Source organism: Chanodichthys erythropterus, chromosome 19 (genome assembly GCF_024489055.1).
Source record: "Chanodichthys erythropterus isolate Z2021 chromosome 19, ASM2448905v1, whole genome shotgun sequence".
Classification (NCBI taxonomy): Eukaryota; Metazoa; Chordata; class Actinopteri; order Cypriniformes; family Xenocyprididae; genus Chanodichthys; species Chanodichthys erythropterus.
Window position 1 is genome coordinate 17,290,202 of NC_090239.1, and position 22,738 is coordinate 17,312,939.

The 22,738-nt window shown below is 37.4% G+C and overlaps 1 protein-coding gene across 1 annotated transcript; it reads right to left on the reverse strand.

Annotated features, from left to right (window-relative positions):
* Positions 1 to 459: 459 nt before the first annotated feature.
* capgb (capping protein (actin filament), gelsolin-like b) lies at positions 460 to 21,780 on the reverse strand. The gene is made up of 9 exons (XM_067370040.1): positions 21,697 to 21,780; positions 11,735 to 11,928; positions 7,877 to 8,031; positions 7,584 to 7,745; positions 4,910 to 5,059; positions 4,480 to 4,566; positions 2,729 to 2,861; positions 2,132 to 2,223; positions 460 to 1,005 (listed from the first exon to the last, which is right to left on the reverse strand). The coding sequence occupies exons 2-9, from the start codon at positions 11,925 to 11,927 to the stop codon at positions 940 to 942; spliced, it is 1,038 nt and encodes a 345-aa protein (XP_067226141.1). The 5' UTR covers position 11,928; positions 21,697 to 21,780; the 3' UTR covers positions 460 to 939.
* Positions 21,781 to 22,738: the final 958 nt, after the last annotated feature.

Below are 22,738 nucleotides of genomic sequence, written 5' to 3' on the forward strand. Positions count from 1 at the left end.
TTATGACTGTACGCCAACCCTTCTTATCACGACCTAAATATTACACCCTAATCACTCAGCATAATTCAGCAAACAGTTCATGTGAAAAGTAGGTGAACATTTTTCATAACCATGTGATAAACCATGTCTTTCTTAGTTCATCAATTCCTCCATCCAAAGTTCAGATTTATGAAGCAAAAAAAAAAAAAAAAAAAACCCTCAAGTATCAAACTTTATAGTTCTCATACAAATAAAAAAAATGATATTATAACACAACAGGCTATATGTTTATTTAAATTTAGCTTTACTTAAATCTGAAGTTGATAAGTTTTGATTTCTCATAAGTGTTTTTATGAGCTTATGTAAACCACGGTAACATGCCCTAAATGCAAATGACTCTTAACTGCCCTTATGTAACATCACTGTCCTCTTATCTGTCTAAAGGGGAATTCCAGGGCATTTGCACAAATGCATGCAGGATAAATAATCCCAGAATTCTTTCCCATTGTTGCAAATGCATTTTTTATTGCCATGCTGCAGTTACATACACAAAATGAGTAAAAAAAAAGCAACAAGCACACGTTTCCACAGAAATTTGTGAAATTGCAGTGCATTGGCTTGAAAAATGGTTAGTAACATTATTCTGTTTTTTAAGTAGAAGTGGCATCTACTCAGCGGTTCATGGTTATCAAGGCAGACTTTCTCAATCAATAAAGGGGGAAATAATTCAAATCTCTTTAAAATTTCTATTGATCAATATAAACATCTTTTAAAAGCCATAAAAACATGGTAACAGACAAATAGTAAAGCCTCTCTCATTCATACGCATGATCTTTTTTAATAAAACTGTACATTTGTTTAGAATGTAATATCTCTGTGACCTTATTTAGGTAAGTTACAGTATGTTTTTGACAACTGGTTGAGTGCAGTTTATTCTTTGATCATGCAGTCAAATGAGGTTTAATTCCAGTTTTGGAAAAACTGTTTAAACATTACAGTCTCTCTGCCCTGTGGTAAAATCTCCACCTGTAAGACAGAAAAACACTAGATTTTAGAGGATCTGGCATCTTTACATAGGTATAAACTCAACAGATTTTTCATTCTTTTGAGTAATGCCTCCAAAGGCCAGACCAAACACGATGAATATAGCTGTTTTCAAGCAATACATGAAGAGTTCAGATGCAAAAGCCTCTAAGTGCCATCTGAAATTTTCTTCAAAAATGAGCATTTTTATCAAGGTTGTATGTTTATGTTCAGTTATTTCACTTTAATGGCAATGAAAAGGACCTATTAATTGCCATTAAAGTGAAATTACTGAACCTAAACGTACAAGCTTGTTGCTCATTTTAGAAGAAAATTTCAGACAGCACTTAGAGGCTTTTGCATCTGAACTCTTTACATGATTCTTTAATTTAGAAGACATGCTGTAAGTAGTCAATTATAAATTGCCCACCCACCAACCCATATTAGAATAAGAATTTTATGTGCATGTAACTTGCAGCACCAAACAGAATTGAAATCTGTTTAAGCATCCACACTGGGCCAGGCACAATAACATTGTGTTTTGGGGGCGGGACAATACATTTCCAGTTCTGTTAGGGGTTGCCACTGGTGCACAAATTACCAATTTTTCAAACTTTTAATATACAGTACTGTACAAAAGTCTTGTGCCACCAGCTTTGTTGTTTTAGCAATTTTTTATTGACCATCCATATTTATTTTTCGATCTCTTTATTAAGATACAAACAGCAAATAAAGGAAATATGCACACAAAATCAGAACAAAATGGCTTATTTAAGCAATAATCAGTATTTAGTGTGACCTCCTTCCAGTTTGTCAAAGAAGAAACAATATCATATTTTGAAAGTTTTCTTGGACTTCCAGTCCTTTTCCATTCCATTTAGGTTTAAGAGAACCAGGTTACTGCTATTGCTCAAGTGTAAGGGGAGGTCACCAAATACTTGCTACTTTAGCCTATAGAAGCTGTTTTTTTTTCTGATTTTTTTTAAATACTGCATACAAATTTCCTGTATTTTCTGGTTATATTCTAATAAAGAGACTGAGGAATAATTATATTGCCAGATACCATTGCTAAAACAACATGTATCTATGTATCTATGTAACACACAAGAATAATTTTATAAGTGCAGACCTGTGTTTTCATCTTGGGGTAATTCATTTGCTGGATGAAGTCATCTGCCATTTTCAGAGCAGCCCTCTTCTCTTCTGCGTTCGCTCCACTTCCTGAGAGTCACCGAAATAACATTTCAGTTATGAAACTTATGTATGCATGTAGTATGTACACTACTATTCATAAGTTTGGAGTCGGTATGATTTTTTTAAATATTTTTGAAATATGACTCACCATGGACTAACAGATTTAGTTAAAAATGTAATTTATTTATTTTCAGCATTACTCCAGTCTTCAGTGTCACATGACCCTTCAGAAATCATTCTAATATGCTGATTTGCTGCTCAAGAAACATTTCTTCTTATTATCATAGTTGAAAAATGGTTGTGCTGCTTAATATTTCGTGAAAACTGTGATTTTTTTTCCGGGATTCTTTGATGAATAGAAAGTTCAAAAGAACAGCGTTTATTTGAAATATTTTATATCATTATAATTCTTTACTGTTGCTTTTGCTCAATTGAATGTGTCCTTGCTGAACAAATCTTACTTACCCTAAACTTTTGAAGTAATTTGTTCACCAATTGTTTTATTGTGACATGCATGCACAATTTTTCTTACCTTTCCAAACAAAGATCTTCCCATTGGTCCCATTGTCCAGGATAAAGCAGTCATCACGTACCAGCAAGTCCTTTGCAAATGGACTTTTCTCTGATACCTTGGTCAGCTTCATTGACCCAGTTGCATCTGAAACCTATAAAGAATTGACCATTTCTTCAGATTGAATGTACATAAAAATGTGGAAGGTATGTTTGTTAGACCTTTTAGGAATTTTGGGAACATCAGATAAAAGTGCATTGAGCAAGAATAGATATGGATTACTTAATGGACTCCTAATGGCAAGGATTAATTTGAACATCCACATGTAGTCTCAAGGGCTGTTTGAGAAATCACCCCCATACCCTAAATAGGGCACTATTTGAGGGAACAGCCAGTTGTAGTGGTGTCTGAAACCATAGTAGACGTTATTGAGTGCACTCATTCAATCCCATAATGTACCGCAATAACGACTGTACAACCGATGTACACTCAACAGCTAGAGAATACTACCCACAATGCACGCCAAATTAATTCCACATCTGGCCAGAAGATGGCACCTGCAGCTGAATCATCCATCTATCCATTTTCCAAACCTCTGGTCCGATGTGGGTACAGTGTAAAATCATACAGGTAAAAATTCTATTTTAAATGATGAAATTGTTTAATTAAGGTTTATACAAAATTTTAATGACAGAGTTCTAGACATATCTTTTCATTACAACTGAAGCTACAATTAAACGGCAAGCACAAACTATACAAAAGCGGCAGCCCTTCCATTGCACTCAGTGTCCGAATTCGCTCACTCCTTTTTGTATTCACTCCATCAAATAGACTATATTAAAGGAATAATGTAGGGAATAGTGAATGAGTGTATAGGGGGTGATTTCGAACACAGCTATGGACTTTCCACAGTTTAGATCAGGATCTGGTTATTTGCACAATTAAAGAATTAGTTCACTTTCAAATGAAAATTACCCCAAGCTTTACTCAACTTCAAGCCATCATAGGTGTATATGACTTTCTTCTTTCTGATGAACACAGTCTGATAAATATGAATAAATATCCTGACGCATCCAAGCTTTATAATGGCAGTGAACAGGGGTCACGAGTATGAGCTCAAGAAAGCGCTTCCATCCATCATAAACAAGCTCCACACAGCTCTGGGGGGTTAATAAAGGCCTTCTGAAGCGAAGCGATGCGTTTGTGTAAAATAAATATCAATATTTAACAAGTTATGAACTAAAATATCTAGCTTCCGCCAGACCGCCTTTCGTATTCAAGTTATGAAGAAAGTGTAAACTGGCGTTGCGTCAGTTACACTTTTTCCGTAAGATGAATAGGGAAGGCGTAGGGTGTAGCGTAAACATTTTGAACTGCAAGAGTTTTACACTTTCTTCATATGTTGAATATAGAAGGCGGTCTAGCGGAGGTTAGATATTTTACTTCATAATTTGTTAAATATGGATTTTTTTTTTTTTACACAAACGCATCGATTTGCTTCAGAAGGACTTTAGTAACCCCCCGGAGCTTTGGAGTACACGTTTATGATGGATGGATGCGGATAGATGCACTTTCTTCAGCTTATACTCGTGAACCCACTCAGGGGTTCACCCGTCAGGATATTTATTAATACTTCTGCAATTGTGTTCATCAGAAAAAATAAAGTCTTATACACCTAGAATGGCTTGAGGGTGAGTAAAGTTGGGCTAATTTTCATATGAAATTGAACTAATCCTTTTACACAAGACAAGCACATAATGGAGTTGTGGTACCTTGTAGAGGGAGGCGGAATTTGATGCATCTGCTTGACTGTCCTCCTCTGGAGTGCTTTCTTTCAGCTCTGGCACTGGACCAAGAACCTGTTCATTATAACAGAAGATAGAGAGGACGAGAGCAACACAGTCAGAGCTCATTGCCTAAAAAAAAGCAGTATTTATCGCTTTGGATAAAAGCGTCTGCCAAATGAATAAATGCATTCATAAACATGCCATGTTTTGTTTTTCAGTGCCATATTTTTATGCAAAAAATGCAGTGTGTGTGTGGGTTTTTGCACCGTTTGTTGTTTTCTTTTGGGACCTGAATGAACATTTGGATATGGAAATTGTGACTTGTGATGTCAGACTTAATAAGGATTGAAGTGAAGTGTAAATGGTTTGAAAAATAGTTTGGTTTTCTGGCCAAAATACACTGGCCTGTTGTTACCTGTAGCATTTCCTGTGTCTCCTCTCCCTCATTGATGTTAGTGATCTGGGCTTTGCCATGTCTCTCTGTATCTCTGATAAGAGTGGCGATCTCCCGCACCTTCTGCTTCTCAAAGATGTTTGCCTGAGATCCAATCCATGACACAATCGTCTGGAGAATTAAAAGATTTTAAAACAAAATCAGTTTTATTTCAAAAAACTGCTACTTTATATTTTGTTGATATGCAGTGTTGTGCGATGCAGAAGAGTTTACATTTTTATTTGATCAAAATAAAGCATTTATTTTAAATATTTCAAACATCTTTACTGTTACTTTTGATCCTTTTAATGCATCCTTGCTGAATAAAATAATTAAAGGATTAGTTCACTTCAGAATTAAAGGGGCTCTATGTAGGAATGACACCCAGTGTTCAAAATAGGTACTGCAGTCCAAATTCAAAATATTGTTTGGCCCGCCCCCTCGTTCAAAGATGCGGGTTTCCAGCAACAATAGGGAGTGCAATTGACAATGAAAGCTGAGGAGACTTAAAGGATTAGTTCACTTTTAAATAAACTTTTCCTGATAATTTACTCACCCCCATGTCATCCAAGATGTCCATGTCTTTCTTTCTTCAGTCGAAAAGAAATTAAAGTTTTTGATGAAAACATTCCAGGATTATTCTCCTTATAGTAGACTTGAATGGGCACCAAACAGTTGAAGGTCAAAATTAGTTTCACTGCAGCTTCAAATTGTTCAGAACAATCCCAGATGAGAAAAAAGGGTCTTATCTAGTGAAACCATCGCTCATTTTCTGAAAAAAATTGAAAATTATGTAAGTTTTAACCAGAAATGCTCATCTTGAACTAGCTCTCGTCTTCTTCTCTATTTGAATTCCAGCAGTGTAGACACTGCTAAGCGTAATACTGCCCTCCACAGGTCAATGTTTGAACTAATTTTTATATGCAATATGCTAGTTCAATAGTATATAACATTAGTTCAAACTTTGGAGAAGAAGAAGAAAGCTAGTTCAAGATAAGCATTTAAGGTTAAAACTTATATAATTTTCAATTTTTTTTCAGAAAATGAGCACTGGTTTCACTAGATAAGACCCTTATTTCTCATCTGGGACCATGTTGAACAGTTTGAAGCTGCAGTGAAACTAATTTTGACCTTCAACTGTTTGGTGCCCATTCAAGTCCACTATAAGGAGAATAATCCTGGAATGTTTTCATCAAAAACTTTAATTTCTTTTCGACTGAAGAAAGAAAGACATGGACATCTTGGATGACATGGGGGTGAGTAAATTATCAGGAAAAGTTTATTTAAAAGTGGACTAATCCTTTAAAGCTGATGAGTTGATTTATCTGTTTTAATATGCTGTTGTTCGTAAAGATATTTAGATGGATTCAGAGGCTTTTTAGGTCAAGTAGAATCTGCAATTCTCTGACCCAGTTTGTTTGCTCGTCTGCATGGTTGCAATATGCGGTGTTTTCCGCCAACTGGCAACCTGTGATGTCGAAATACTATTGGTTAAACTGGCAGCAGGTGGTTTCACACAGACCAAAACAAAGACAGACATTCCGACACAGAATGCGCATTTTCAAAGTAGAATATCTGGCTGTAGCATTGTTTTTCCGAGGAACAAGTACTTAGCATGTTTCCTAAATATCTGCAGACATATCGGGGTATTTTTATGCTTTATTAAAGTAAAAATTTTACATAGAGCCCCTTTAAAATTTCCTGATAATTTACTCACCCCCATGTCATCCAAGATGTTCATGTCTTTCTTTCTTCAGTCGAAAAGAAATTAAGGTTTTTGAGGAAAACATTTCAGGATTTTTCTCCATATAGTGGACTTCAACGGCTACCAACAGGTTGAAGTTCGAAATTGCAGTTTAAATGCAGCTTCAAAGGGCTCTACACAATCCCAGACGAGGAATAAGGGTCTTATCTAGTGAAACGATCAGTAATAAAAAAAAACAACAACAAAAAAAAACATTTATATACTTTTTAGCCACAAATGCCCGTCTTGCACTAGCTCTGCGATGCGATCATCATGTTGGAAAGGTCACGGAATGCGGAAGTACCAAGCAAGTGTTTACAAAGCGAACATGCAAAGACTAAGTCAAACAGCCTCAAAAAAAAAAAAAAAAAAAAGAAAGTAAAACAACGATGTCAGATGATTTTGAAAATGATTTTTGAAAATGAGTTTTTCGCCCTACCATGGTACTTCCGCCTACGCCATGCGTGACCTTTCCAATGTGATTACGTAATGTGTGGTGCATCGCAGAGCAGTGCAAGATGAGCATTAGTGGATACACATTTTTATTTATTTATTTATTTTTAAAAAATGACCGATCATTTGGCTTGGATTGTGTAAAACCCTTTGAAGCTGCATTCAAACTGCAATTTAGACCTTCAACCTGTTAGTAGCTGTTCAGTCCACTATATGGAGAAAAATCCTGGAATGCTTTCCTCAAAAAACTTAATTTCTTTTAGACTGAAGAAAGAAAGACATAAACATCTTGGATGACATGGGGGTGAGTAAATTATCAGGAAATTTTAATTCTGAAGTGAACTAATCCTTTAATTCAAACAAAAAACAACAACAACAAAAAATCTTACCAACCCCAGATTTTTGAACAGAAGTGTACATAGAGATACATAGGCAACAATGAAACAGACAGGCACACACCTCGCCCAGGTCGAGTATGAAGCAGTCCCCTTTGTTAAAGCTCTGCCAGCTCAAATCCACTTCCTTGGCTCTGATGTTGCGCTTCCCTTTGATTTGGTATAACCTATGAACAGGTCCAGATCCAGACTGTGTTTTTCTGAAGCCAGACTCCACACCTCCCTCCTGTACAAACATAAGCACTCTTTAACTGAATTAAATATGGATTCTGTATTACTGTAACAATCAGTTCATTTATATATCAAGCCTTTTTGTGTAAATGTGAGAGGATGTGAAAACACACAACCACATCTCACCTTGTAACTGACTCCGCGAGGGAAGAGGTTCATGAATTCTGGGGATTCATAGCCCTGAACCTGCCTGTGCTGGACTGGATCTCCACCCAGGAAGTTATCCAGCTGTGTAGCCAACATGGCACAAGCTACCTGCTCGTCACGAGATGATTTCTCTCCTAAAAGGGAGAAAGAGGAAGAGAGAAAATTGATGGTTTGTTGACTATAAGTAATGTTGCACCTGTTAACTAAGTCTTACAGTATTAGTTGAGTAGTAGTAGACTGTTAGGGGTAGGGTTTTAGGGTTAGCAGAATAAGTTGACAAGTAGTTGCAAAGTTACTTATAGTCAGTAGAATGTCTGTTGGGGGAACCATAAAAATAAATTGTTAGCAGATATTAAAGGGTTAGTTCACCCAAAAATTAAAATTATTTCATTAATTACTCACCCTCACGTCATTCTACACCCATAAGACCTTCATTCATCTTCAGAACACAAATTAAGACTTTAGTACCTAACTCTTGAGAGGTTAAGTGACATTGCTGGCAATAGAGGCCTCACTGAGCCATCGGATTTCATCAAAAATATCTTAATTTGTGTCCCGAAGATGAACGAAGGTCTTACGGCTGTGGAACGACATGAGGGTGAGTAATAAATGAAATAATTTTCATTTTTGGGTGAACTAACCCTTTAAACAAACATATTACTGATGCTCTACTAATATTCTAATGATTCATGTAGGTGCAACATACTTCTAGTCAAAGGAATGGCCCTGTCCCAAATGGCACACTTCATGTGCACTTTCAGTCTTTAGCTTTCAAAAGGGTGCTCGCGAGCGCCCCCTTTTCGGCCGCTATGCACCCTCGATGCGCACTTCTGCTGAGCCCACAAGTCTGCGAGTTACGCAGAGGGCTTTTACCCAGCAGTCAAAGCGCCATTACATTGCAAAAATTGCGAACTCAGAGGAAGACTGTGAGTTTTTAGAGTGCTACTTGGGACAGGGCCAATGTCTAAAGGGGACCATCATAATAATGTTAATGAAAATTAATAGCCTATATATATATTATTTTTAGTAACACTTTACAATAAGGTCTCATTTGTTTACACTAGTTAATGCATTTGTTAGTACATTAAGTAACTATGAGCACTGAGCAGCATATTATTAACCTGTTAATGTTAGTTAATAAAAATATAATTGTTCATTGTCTGTTCATGTTAGTTCACAATGCATTAACCCTTAAATGCATACCTCGGGTCTTTAGTGACCCGGGACGTCATTCACTACCCTCCTCCTCATTCATTTTTTGAAGTTAGACATCAACCTTCTTGGTATTCCTCAATCAATTAATTATAAAGAATATAACAAGAAAAAAAAAACATAAAATTATAAAAGAATGCCTATTTTTGTATTCATTTTTTGTAAAAATTGTATAGGGTCGCAAACGACCCGAGGTGTGTATGAATGTACGTATATTTTTTCTGCACAACAATAATTGAATCTTAGATGACGGAATAAGTGCAATTCACCTTTATTCCACAAGGTTACAATGTCTGATACACAATGCTGAAGTGACGACTCATTTAGACAGAAAACAAAGTAAGAAAAACATGAAATGGCTCAGCGATTTACTGCAGAACAAGTACTGAACGCAATCAAATATGACTGTAACTGTTATTGGATGGATCTGGTGAAGCTGTTAGCGATCGAAATATTGATTTTAAAGATGTTGAAAATTATATAGTTTTGAGAATACGTTTGAGATCGCGAATGGGCTAATATTCATGACCTCAAACATAAAACAAGCCCAATATTTGCTGAATTTACTGGGAAATGAGCTCTGAGGAGGACAGTGATGATGGCATAAAACATCTGCTCAAACGGAGCCCTTTCAAGCTCCAAAAGGTAACAAAATATGTTTTATTTTATTCTTCTGTAATTGTTACTCTAATATCAGAGGAGTTTTATATTATCACGACAGGTAGAGATCCTTCCGTGTTAGATAAAGATCCGGGTCGATAAAGACCCGAAATATGTAAGAATGATTGGCGAAACAGTCATCCATTTAAGGATTAACCAGATGTTAACAGACACAACTTTTGATTATTTTGAAATTAACATTAACTAAGATTAACAACTGCTGTAGAAGTAGTGTTGATTGTTAGTTCATGTTAACAAATGAAACCTTATTGTAAATGCCATTTTACAAACTTTCTCTCATACATGGCAATAAAAAGTCAGCAAATACAAATAAGAGAAAGCAATTAAAAAGAACATTCCTTCAACATATAGTAAACATTTGAAGTGCATCAAAACCTTTGATCAAAATTGTCCTAAAACCTTCTTCTTAGGACAACTTTGATTAACTATTTTGATCTACTTCTAATGTTGACTACTGTACTTGCCCCTGGAAACACTGTGTGTATTAACACTACAGTGCAATTTTGCACAATTCTACTATGTGTGAAATGCCACCAACGCAGCCACTTCCTCTATCTACACCTCTGAGCAACAGTTTTCTGAGCTGAGCTGTTTGACTGAAATGCAAGGCAGTTTGAGGTAGGGCTGAGCGATTAATCAAATTGATAAAATGATTCTTATGCTGCATTCCGTTTACCAATGATGCTTTTGTTTAATCTTGTCATCGCCTGGAATCCAACCAACAAACATGAACTATGCTAGCCAATATAGGTCTATGGCCTTATTGTCACCTTGCTCGTGACAGAAGCATGCCAAACCAAGTGCCACCCTTTCCTTTACAGCGGTGCTCCTTCCTAAATGTTTAGTAGTTTTCAGTAGCTTGCACCTTACAACCTAGTTGATCGGGTTCAAGGAAATATGTTCAATAAATGCATGATGTTTCCAAAGTCAATGAGTAATTGTAAAACAATCGTGATCTCAATATTGACCGGAATAATCACGATTTTGGGTTTTACCATAATCGAGCAGCCCTCGGCTGTAGAACGTGGTGGTATTATCTCTGCAGTAGAAGGTCATTATGAATGAATGATATGTTGGGGTTAGGAACTGAGACCAGGGATTCTGAGTAATGAAGAGATGGGGGGTGTTTATGGATAAGGGATGGTTAATGAGAAGGCATGAGAGAAGATGGCTCATCATGCTGACAACCAGGCTCAGTGTTACCTAAAGCACCGGATACACCATAAGACAATAGACCTAACTGAAGTCCTGTCACAGGCCTTCTGAAACATTAATGACCTATGAAAACACCCGCCCATGCCTTTTTCCCTTGGGACTCTTCCCTCTTCATCCCTCTCTCCTGTCTATCAGCCGTTCTATCCAACCTTTCTGTGCACTCACTCAGACTGGGTCAGGCCCACTCGACTGTGTGAACAAGCATATCATTCATCTCAGCAGGCTATTGTACCAGTCTTTCAGACCCCATACCCCGCCACATGATGAGCATGAATCATGACTGACTGACCCTGACCCTCAGGACTGTGGCGAAATATACTGACCTTTCTGTTTATGGAAAAAACAATGCACAAAATGTTTTATTCCATGTAAAATTATGTACTTTGCATCATCCTTTTGCTTACAAATTGCAATATTTGGGTGCAGGTAACACAGAGAAAGTGAACATTGTTCATTTACATATACTACTGACATTGCAATAATACAAAGAAAGCTGAAAATTTGCAAAAAAATGTTGATGCATTCTAATGGATTTTCAAGCCACATGTTCTGTCCCTTTAAACCCATCATTAAAAAAAAAGAAGAAACCCTACTTCCCATATGATGTTAATCATCAAAAGTATGAAAAAAATGTCATCAAATACTAAATTGTGTATCCTGTGTCTTTCAGACTGCAAATGTGAAAGTAACACAATAACCAATAGAGAAAATCAGCAGCTATCATCTCACCAATCCACATGTGGAGATCTGCACCCTGGTCACCCCGGTTATCCAGCACAAGGTAGGAGTCACCATTGAAGAAAGCCCCCACCTCAGCTTTATCCAGAGGAACTGCCTTCATCTTCTCCACTCGCCAACATCTCAGTCCCGGCTGTCTAATCTCATCCCCAAACTGCCCTGGAGCGGCCTGAAATGGGAGCATTCTGCAGAGAGACAGAACAAATGGTGAGGAGGGGAGGATCAAAAAGCAACAGCAGATGATTCCCGAAAGGACTACGGGCACCAGACATCTCACAATAAAACGATTCATTCTTTGCTCTTAAATGTTTTTGAAGCTGAAGCAATTGCCCATGACTTGAGGTCTGTGTTTCTGGAGAATTCCAGTGTTGAGCATCCTAATAAGTTGAAAAGATGAATCAGGAACAGGTTTAGGAAACACTGGGTGATTCTCAATTTGAAGGCTGCACATCATCAAGCTCATTCGAAGTTAAAAGTCTTTACTGTCACTTTTGATCAATTTAATATAGCTTTACTAAATACAAGTAGCCTATTAATTTCTTTTAAAAAAATATTTAGGAGTATGGAAAGTGTATCCTTTAAATTAAAAAGAGAATAAAAGATTTCATATTAGATATGTTTGCTTTACAAGAAAAAATTTATTTTCACCTACTGGTAGTGGTTAAACGGATCGTTGTTGATCCGTGATCCGTACGGACCAAGCCCCAATAGAGTAAAATGATATAATTTGCACGTGTTTTGTCTTGCTAGTTTACACATTAAATAGATATAAAACCATTCCAGCGCTAGAAGAGGTAAAAGAGGATTTAATTCGGTATCGCACGCCACGCTGTTATCGCTGTGGCACAGGCGCACATACATACATGGCTCGCGCGCGCAAACAGAGCGAGAGAGAGGCGCGTTTCAGATAGCTGGCAAACTCCAAATTGATTTCTCTTTCGCGTCCTCAATGCACCTGGATGGACACATACACGCACGAAGTATGTCAGTCAAAATACCCCTCTCGGCAAGTATTTTCGTGAACACATTCGGTTAATGTCTTAACCGAACGAAGTGAGAATTCGGATGTGAGCGTGCATGGGGTCCTACTCTTAAAGTGACAGCAACCTATAAATACTTGCTGTTGTCTGTCATGTAAATCAAACAACAAAACACAGCTTTAACAAAGATTAATCTATATTAAATGTATACAGTGAACAGTGTCATTTTATATTTAACTATTACAGTTCTGTACATGAAAATTAATACTACAGTTAGACCTTATACTTTATTTGTAACTTTATGTTGTATTTATCTATGCTTGTAATTGGTGTACAGTATTTGTTCTTTTTACAGTCTGTTCACTTGCCTTTAATAATGTATTAGTTAGGCTAGTAGTTTCTGCTGTGGTATCGGAGTAGTTAAAGTGGGCTACGTAATAAATGCAAAGTTACCCCCCACCCCCCAAATGATCCTATCTGTGACTTACGCTGCGTTCACGTCACCTCGTATTTACCGTAATCTTGAAATGACAACACGTGACGTTATATTCGGAGCTGTTCACGTCCTTTTGGTCCTTTAACTGGGAATTATGCGTTTCCATGGCAGCACTGTCAACGCCTAAATGAATCTACAGCTGTCAGGTGGTACAGCACGGCCACGTGGTATATCTGGGAGCTTTCAGAAAACTCCCAGCTTACAAGCTGTAATTATGAGCTCTACGAGGACGTGAGCGCTTTTTACAAGCTAGAATCTCGTAACTACAGGAATTACGAGGCCACGTGAACGCACCTTTAATAACCGTGATATGATCCGAACCGTGAGTTTTGTGATCCGTTGAACCACTACCTACTAGTCATTTGGCTTCTGGGCCGATGGGTACTCTATTGTAGCTCTACTCCTCTCACTAATTTGCCAAGAGAGCTATCAGTTAAAGACTACTGTTATCTGATTGGTTCTTTGACCTGTCAGTAACTTGACTGCCAAAACACATGGTCTGGATTCTTGAAATCTGTTTGTTTGGACACTACAGTGTGATGGAGGCACGCATGAACACAAATGTAGAATCCAGCATACTGCTGCCAATAAAACACTCAAGAAAATAAGGATATGCCAGGATTTTCCCCCAAGGTTTCTTCTTCATTGTCTTCTTTGGCATTGTTTTAATATTCGTTGTAAAACTGCTTCAGCCATATAAAAAATAAGCGGAAGTACACAGGCTGAAAAACAGCACCTTTTTGCTTCCTTGTCAATGTGAACTGTTAATAAGTCTTCTAAGTGTCTTATCTTATTAAATGTTTTAATTGGGACGGAAATCAAACTAAATATATCATTGGTAATATTAGATGGGATATCATTAATCTTTGACAGGTACATGGATTTACAACATAAATATTGTTGCTGCAAATAAACTGGCATGGTACAAATAAATCACTCAGTTTAATTAGGCTCTTCTTGTAATGGTCTGACACTGAGATGAGCTCTAGAACAGAGCTGCATTACTTCACTCTCATTTAAAGAAGAGGCCTTAGAGGCCCATGTTATCTTACGTCTCTCTAAGACATGCCATACAGAGAGCCAGACACGTCTAGTTTCACAATGACTAAGAATGCACCTTATTTCCTCACATAGTTACTGTTGTGAAAACACACAAAACAACTATGACAGAGTTCAGTTACGCTGCTGGCTGCTCCTCCCTCATTATCTGTTAATTCAGTGCCATATATTCTGTTTAGTCACTATTGGGAATGGCGCCGCATAAACTGCAAGGAAGTATTAACAGGGAACATCCCCTAACTAAATATTAAGATTCAATTGTAGCTTTTCCTAGTTCAATTAATGATACACATTTATGACTTCATTTATGAAGACAATAAATTAAATTAGTATTTGTAATTTCTAGAGAGGGATAGACGATGTACTGTACTGTAATGAAAAAGAAGTGCAGATTTTGGTTAACCTGCTCTGCTAGAGCCATACATTAAAGTCATCATGAAATCAAAATTGACCATTTTTATTGGCAGTGAAAACAGCAATAGATGCGATATACACTAAGTGTAAATAGCAACAGAAAGTATTTTCTTTGCACTAAGTGCAAATAGTGGTATATGCAATGAAAACAGCAGTATTTAAATAAATAGTAGTTAGATGCGATTTAAATCTGTTAAAGCTACAATATGTAGATTTTTCTCCACTAGAGGTCGCCTATTCAAAACAAGCTTGATCTTGATCTTGACCAAGCAGAATCTTGGGAGATGTCGTCTTCACCTCACAGTCAGTGGAAAAGAATCGGGATGGGACTTGGGCAGAAATCATATTCATGGATGAGATTATTAATGTTACTGTAGTATGAAACAGAGCAGGATGAGAACTGGAGCGATTGCTAATGATAGACGAACGCGACACACACCTCAAGAACAGCGAAACTTTAATTATGCCGCAGTCGCCGCTACCGCTTCTTCTGGTCAAGCTTATGTGGGGTAACACAGCGCTGTTTATCATATTAGATACATTTGAGTGTGTTGAAAATTATGTCATAACGTTACTCTGTGCGTTCGCTCGGCGGCTGATGTGAGACACTTGTTGCACACTGCAGTAAGATAGATCGATATTAGAATATCATATTAATAAATGCTGGATGGATTGTGCTGAAAAAATGGCATGCAATCAATTTCAAAACATATTGTATGATGGAGAAAATGCTGTTAGCTACTTGACAAAATAGTGTTTTTTCTGAGGCATGGTAAAAGCATGGTACTCTCGGAAAATCAAGAAAACTAGATTTAAACAATAAGACTAAACATGTAGTATAAATGTAACCAAACAGTTGTTCCCTTGTCTAATAAGACATGTAATATATTAAAGCATCTTTGGTGTTTCCATGGTTTCTACAAAATAAAACCAGAAACCGAGATTAACGCGGATATGACACATTGACAGGCAACTCCCAGACACATCCCGTATCCTTGGTTAAAATCGTAATTTTCTCACGATTTACAAATAGTAAATGAAGTAATACATTTGGGATATTGTAAGTACTCATTTGAACAAAATATATAACTGGCCTAGTGGATATTTTACTTCAAAAATCTTACATATTGTGCCTTTAAACACTTTATTCCCACTATTAAATACTCATTATACACACTGTATTGTATATTTTCTTCATTTTTTTTTAAATAAATGCTACTCTGATGGGAAAAGGGAGAAGAATGAGTTAAAAGGCGGATTTTAACTTGGATCGGTCATGTCAAGCTGATGCCACCTGCCTCCACGCCACTGATTCTGTTGTCAGTGGGATTTCTTTTTTAATTTTGTCTGGCTCAATCAGATAATGGTGGGGAGAATTAGTGTTAATTTCCAACAAGGCAGGCTATTTGCACTTGTTTTTTTAATGGAATATTGCAGTATTTATTATAAATAATTAACTATACACATCATTATTTATTTATTTTTCAATTTCATGCGCCCTCGTAATCTTTAATCAAAATAACTTTCCCTCGCTCTTGCAACGACATCTGTTTTTGGCATGAGTACGAAACAACCTGTCACTCACATGAGATCAGATCAAACCACAATGATCCAATCAATTCCAGAGAAAAAAAATCAAGTCCCACACTACATTTTTTCTTGTTCAAGCTATTTGACTTAGATATAAGTCACAATAGGGAAGAAAAGAGTATCACAACTTCCGTTTCATGCAGACGTTAAGCAATTCATCTGTTTAGACAGAAGTTATATGTGTCCTAAATGTCAAGAACAAAGAATGACCTTAGTGTTCACACTCCCCCACTTCATCAAGTGCTTTAACACCCCACCCTCACACTACAGCAAAGTGTAAAAAGTCCATTTATTATGGTTTATCGAGTAAGTAGATGTGAAAGTGTCTTAGTTTAAGCAAAAAATAACCAATAGTGTGTATGAAATAGCCAACTACAGTGAGTCATGTAGAACCACAGGGCAAAGAACATGCAAGCTGGCACAATCTGTTTCCTGTGTCGAGGTTCTGCTCGGGGAAAATGTCTTTGAAAGACGTGGGCCAAATACACTTATATGACTCTTAACTTAGCAAAATCGCACACATGGATCTGTATAATGATCCCCAGTTTCCATATTCATTACCATTCAGAACTAATTAACTCTAATCATAACCTCTATAATATGAAAATATAAAATAAAATTAAGAATAAATAAAATACTATCTTTTTTAATGGTGAAGTGTAAAATTTCTTTGATTTTAGCGTCAGCAAGCAGAGTTACACAAATTATGCGTCTGACATACTGTCACCCTGCATCTGAATGTATTTAGTAGGCGAAGAGTAGTATGTCAACATTTTTAGTATTCATAAAACAGTAGGTGAAAAGTACCCGGATGACCGACTAATTCCACTGAGATTCTGTGGTGCGCAGCAAATGGACACTTTACTATCCCATGACGCCACTGATGCCGCAAGTAACACGACAATGACAACATGGTAGATGTAGTATGTCCAGATTTCAATCATACTACACAAATTCATACTATATTGAACATACTTTTTAAAGGTGCTCTAAGTGATGTCACACGTTTTTAGGCCAAAAACATTTTCCTCACTATCCACTAGCTGCCTGTCCCCTGAACACACTGTAAAAAACGCGGTCTCTGTAGTCGCCACAAGCTCCGAAAACGGCAATAAAAATAAACTGGTGCAGCCTGGACCACGAATCATAATAGACATGCTCCAGCCAATAACAGACAAGAATGATGTTAAATGCGCGTTCATGACTGTTTCAGGAAGCATGGAGGGGAGGGGGAGGAGGAGGAGGAGGGAGGGTCTAGCTAGCCTCTGTTTTGTTTGACATAGGGCTGGACAATAATTCAATATCAATATATATCGCGATATAATTCTTTTCGATAACGGTGATATGATTTTTAAACACATTTCCGGTATTTCGATATACATTACAGCATTTCTCACTGACTTGAGGCGCAGCGGTTAGAAAGAGCAGAACAAGATTGGCTATTTGCGTGATGACGTACACCACAGAGACACGCTGCCATCAGCGTATCTATTGGTTAATATGGTTTGTTTAAAATAGCAACGTGGAAAACAGACAGAGTTCAGATAATGTATGTTTCAGTCGATGGATGCGCAAAACGTTACAACAACGATAATCAAAAAGCGTGGACAAAACAGTCACTCTTTGTAAAATGTTAACAGCTAACTGTCACAATGCAGAAAGGACCCAGAAGCGAATGCTGGTTCTTGTAATTTATTAAACAGTCAGTAAAAGGACAAAATAGGCTGTCTGCCGGTCACCGGCCGTGCAAGGCGGACGCAGATCAGGAGAAGGAGAACTCAAAGGAACCAGAGATCAAACAGGCGGAATGCCTGGTACAGGAAGCCTGCAGACAGAGGGTGCCCGCTGGAAACGCCGATCACACAGTCCACTTGGCAGTCACGGCAGTACAGGAGCGCAGACTTGAAGGCAGAAACAAACAGGGTGAAATCCTCGTTCGCCACGCACACACTGTGATACAGGACTAGATGAGCACACAACGACAAGGCGTAAACTGCAGATATGAGTGAACAAACAATAACCCGACAAAGACGAGAGAAGGGCATGAGAATTAAATAGCAAGGTAATCAGGGCAAAGGAGGAACAGGTGAGAGACTGTGCAGAGCGCAACCGCTGATTAAGATAGCGAACAGCTGAGGGAGAGTGAAAGCAATTAGAAGAGAAAGGCAAAAAAGGAATCAAACCAAACTCCTGACAGCTAACGTTAGTGCCGTATGCTCTAATGTCCAGTCATTTACGCCGTCATCACCCGGGTGTTGATACAGGTGAGACCTGAACAGCACACGTTGCTGTCTGTGTTTAAACTAAACTCATTTAAGCCTTGCTGATTTGAACCTTCAAGAACAAGTCGCGAAAGAGAGAGAACTCGCACGCGCTATGAGAAGATTTGTGTGCGCTCATCCGAAGCGCGCACACGCTTATTTCAGACAGCGCGCAAATACTGAGTTCTCTTTCAAGTCTTGCGCTTCGACGGCCACATTCATACAAAAAATGATGTCAACATGCCCGTCTTGTCGAGTATCCTAGCAAACATAGTCAGTTATGTCTTAAGTGAACGTATAACAGTCGAGAAAGACAGCGCATGTGTAACAGGTATGTACTGGTTGTCTTAAAGGGAAAAAAAACTATTCCTGCTGCCTGTTTTTGATGTTAAATCAAATAACAAAGAAATCACTCACTGCTCTTGACTGAATAGTTTTTGTAACTTCAATAATGATTCATCTTATATACAGTAAAGATTTTTTATTTGATTACTTTATCCATTTTCTGTACCTGAAAACTACTGTTACATACCTGAAAAACCTGAAAAGCACTGTTTATTTTATTTGAATATTTGCATTATTGTACTTATTTGTGATGTTGCTTGTAGTTTGATTGTTTGTTCTTATTTTCTTTATTTTTATTTGACAGTAGTCCTATTTTTAGGGTCACGGTTTCGGTGCGGTACAGACATCCATTGTGGCCGTTCTTGGCAGTTTTTCTGAGGCTATTATATAGTTCATATCGATATCGGAATTATATCGTATCGACCGAAATTTAGAATTATATCGTGATATAAATTTTGGCCATATCGTCCAGCCCTAGTTTGACAACACTTTGAACATCAACAGGAAGTTACCCAGGATCACTTAGAGCACCTTTAATTGTCACAAAGACCGTATGCGATTTCTGACATAACTTAAGTGTAGGTATCACATTTTAAGAAAAACCTAATTTGTGTTTAAACTGTTAAAAATATGTTCTATAACATATGTATAAACACAGTCGCATACTACATCCACCATGTTGCCTTGCGACATCAACTGTATTTACTCAAAGTTGTACATTAAATGCCCACTTCGTCCTGGTATTTTTCACCTAGTATTTTATGAAGACTACTAATTCAGGCATTCTGAGTAATTTCACGTACTGCTTTTAATTTACTATATTAGAGAAGTATGCATAATCAGAAGTGGGGTATTGTTTCCTGAACACTCCCCCCGTCCGCCATTGGCCAGCCAAACATATTCCCGCCCTGTCTGCCACATCATTTTGTTCAAAACAAAAAATTTTGATAGCACCACAGTTACACTTTTTAGGTAAAACCTCCTACGAATGGTTTACTAATAGTTGTCTCTGCATATTAAGGTGTGATATGAGTGGAAAAAAATAAATCTATAAAATCTATCTATATAAAAAAAATTAATTGGAGCTTTAAAAAGAACACAACTTTAAGTTTTAAACAGTGATCACAAACGTACTGACTCAAGATTGTTATTGCACTGAAATAATATTAGGCTATTTACTACAGAGCATCATCAAATATGACAAACATACAGGTACATCGCAGGATAGTGGAGCATTTGCCTATGCGACTAATGTGAAGACCATAGGTGAAGACAGTGATGACAACAGAAGCTCATAGCCTCCCTTTATAAGTAAAGAGTGTGATGAGCGCTCAAAGCTAAGAAACACTAGTCAACTTAACTGCAAAACCCCTTCGGCCTGCTCCGCCATGCTTTCTGAGTCCGGCTCCATTCTGCCTTTTCCTGTGTTTGTGTGTGTGTGTGTGAGAGAGAGAGAGCGAGAGAGAGAGAGAGTGTGTGTGTGTGTGTGTGTGTGTGTGAGTTCACCTGGCCTGGTTAGCTTATATGTGTCCAGTAACTGGACACGGGGGAATAATCCGAGCGGCCCTGCCGAGGACGCCCCACAGCGAGGAGAGTCGGGTTGCCTGACAAACGCTAAACACTAGCGTGATAATTACTGCAAGCCACCATCCATCTTTCCTCCACTCATCAGAGGGAGTTGATGGAGGAAACACGGTAAAACATGGTTTTTGTTTCTAAGACAATAAGCAACGATGTCCAGAAAGAGGAGGAACTAGTACCAGTTTTTAATTTTTCTGTTAAAATGTTATTATCATTTAGTAATTTTGACAATTTTACCTGAAATGGTATACTTTTTAATATCAACAAATCTCTCTAATACATTTTAATAGATTGTAAGCTAACAGCTAGGAGCTTGGCCTAGTGGACTAATATGTTATAAAACGCAAATGACCTGCCAATGTAGACAAAACTTTATGGTCAGACAATATGACGGAAAACCATAACAGGTTATTGATAACGTAATCATTTTTAATAAATTGTTGGTTTGGCGCTTGGCTGGACTTGTGCTTTATCAGTTACAAAACAAACACAATTGGTCTCAGGCGATTTAAATTGTATAAATAAATTATCACAGTGTAATTACATAAGATAGAATTGAAGAAAAGTGAAATGAACAATAAAAAGCTGATAAAGAGGTTGATAAGACACACTAATATAATCTGTTATGTAGCTTATGTATATCATTACAGAGAAACATGCAAGTAGAGCATGAACAGATGAATTACAGGAGACATGGGTGCTCCACCCTTGTATCTTGTTATTTATCTGTTCAAGATCTACTTGTATGAAAATACTTCCATAAAAATACTTTAAATAATTTCTCAAAAAGAACTGCAATCAAGTTTGACAAAATGAAAATTACTCAATGGAGGGTACAAAAAAGATGAGATATTTCTGTAAGTGCATTTCATTTTTTTTGAGAAGCTCAGGTTCCCTGTTTTAAACATTCAAGATCCAGTCAAAATCAAAATGTGCAAAATATTTTTAACTAACTTTTGAGTTTAATATGTTCATGAGTAGCATTTCTGAACTCTACAGCTCTACCTGCACATCAACTATAAGAAATAAGCTAGATGTGAAACTAAGGTGTTGAGTTTTGGGAGTGTCTCTTCCAACCTAAACTTCACTCTGCTTTAAGTTACTTTGCTCTAAAAATGAATGAATTTGGTACAACGGGATAGCAGCCATAAATAGGGCTGGTTTTGTGGGCTAGGCATGTATAATTAGTGAATTTCTGAGCATCTTTTCAGATTTTACAGTGCTTACCTTGCTGATGTTGAAGTTGGAGGACTCTGCAGAGTTTCGAGAATGAAAGGAAGAGAATTTGTTGAGGAGAGACATTGTGTACAAAATCACTTCCTGCATCAGTTCTAGCCCAGCCCTTTGAAATACACCCCCACCCAAAGAAACAGATGGCAAAAAAATGAGGCAAAAAGAAGGTAAGAGCATGAGAGAGTGAAGTTCACAGATTTGTTAAGTTAAACAAGTTATTTGCTTGTTTTGACTACATGAAAACCCTCATGGACTGTGTGGACTAAAAAGAGAAAAAAATATATATCTAAAAACCATGTTTAGCCAGAGAGGTTTTTTTTTTAGTTTCTCCTGTTACTTATATGAGTCACACCCAGTCACTCACAAGGCATTCATGACTGTCAGAGCTTGCCTATGCATACAAACCAAATGAACAGAATAAAATACATAAGCCTAGAACCTGGAAAGCCTGTATATCTGATCTCAGAGCTGTAAGTCATAACTGAAAGTTATGTCAACTTTAAAATGCAGCTAAGCATGTATTTTACACACAATGGCTGTGGCTGCATTCACTCAGACATTCACAAATGCACAGGAAATCCAGAGGTTGGACTGTGGTTTCAGCGGTTCATTAAAAACACGAACCTGTCAAGTATGAAATGTCTGTAACATTGGCTCAAGTTCCTGAGAATAAGAGGCATCTCTATGATGGTGAATTTGTGCATTTCCTTTGATAATAAACTTATGGAAATCACTCTTCTTATATCTTTGATACTGTAAATCAACAGTTGAAACCCAAACACAAGAGTCTATTGAATAAAGTCATGAGATGCCAAATTTAAGTGAACAATGACATAGTTTTCCAGTTCTTTAACTCAATGACATTCTGCTACTTCTGCATAACTCATTCACATTTAAAGGGACAGTTCACCCTAAAATAAAAAGTCATTACTTGCCCTCATGTCGTTCCACACTAGTAAGATCATCGTTCGTCTTCAGAACACAAATTTAGATATTTTTGATAAAATCCGATGGCTCAGTGAGGCCTCCACTGACA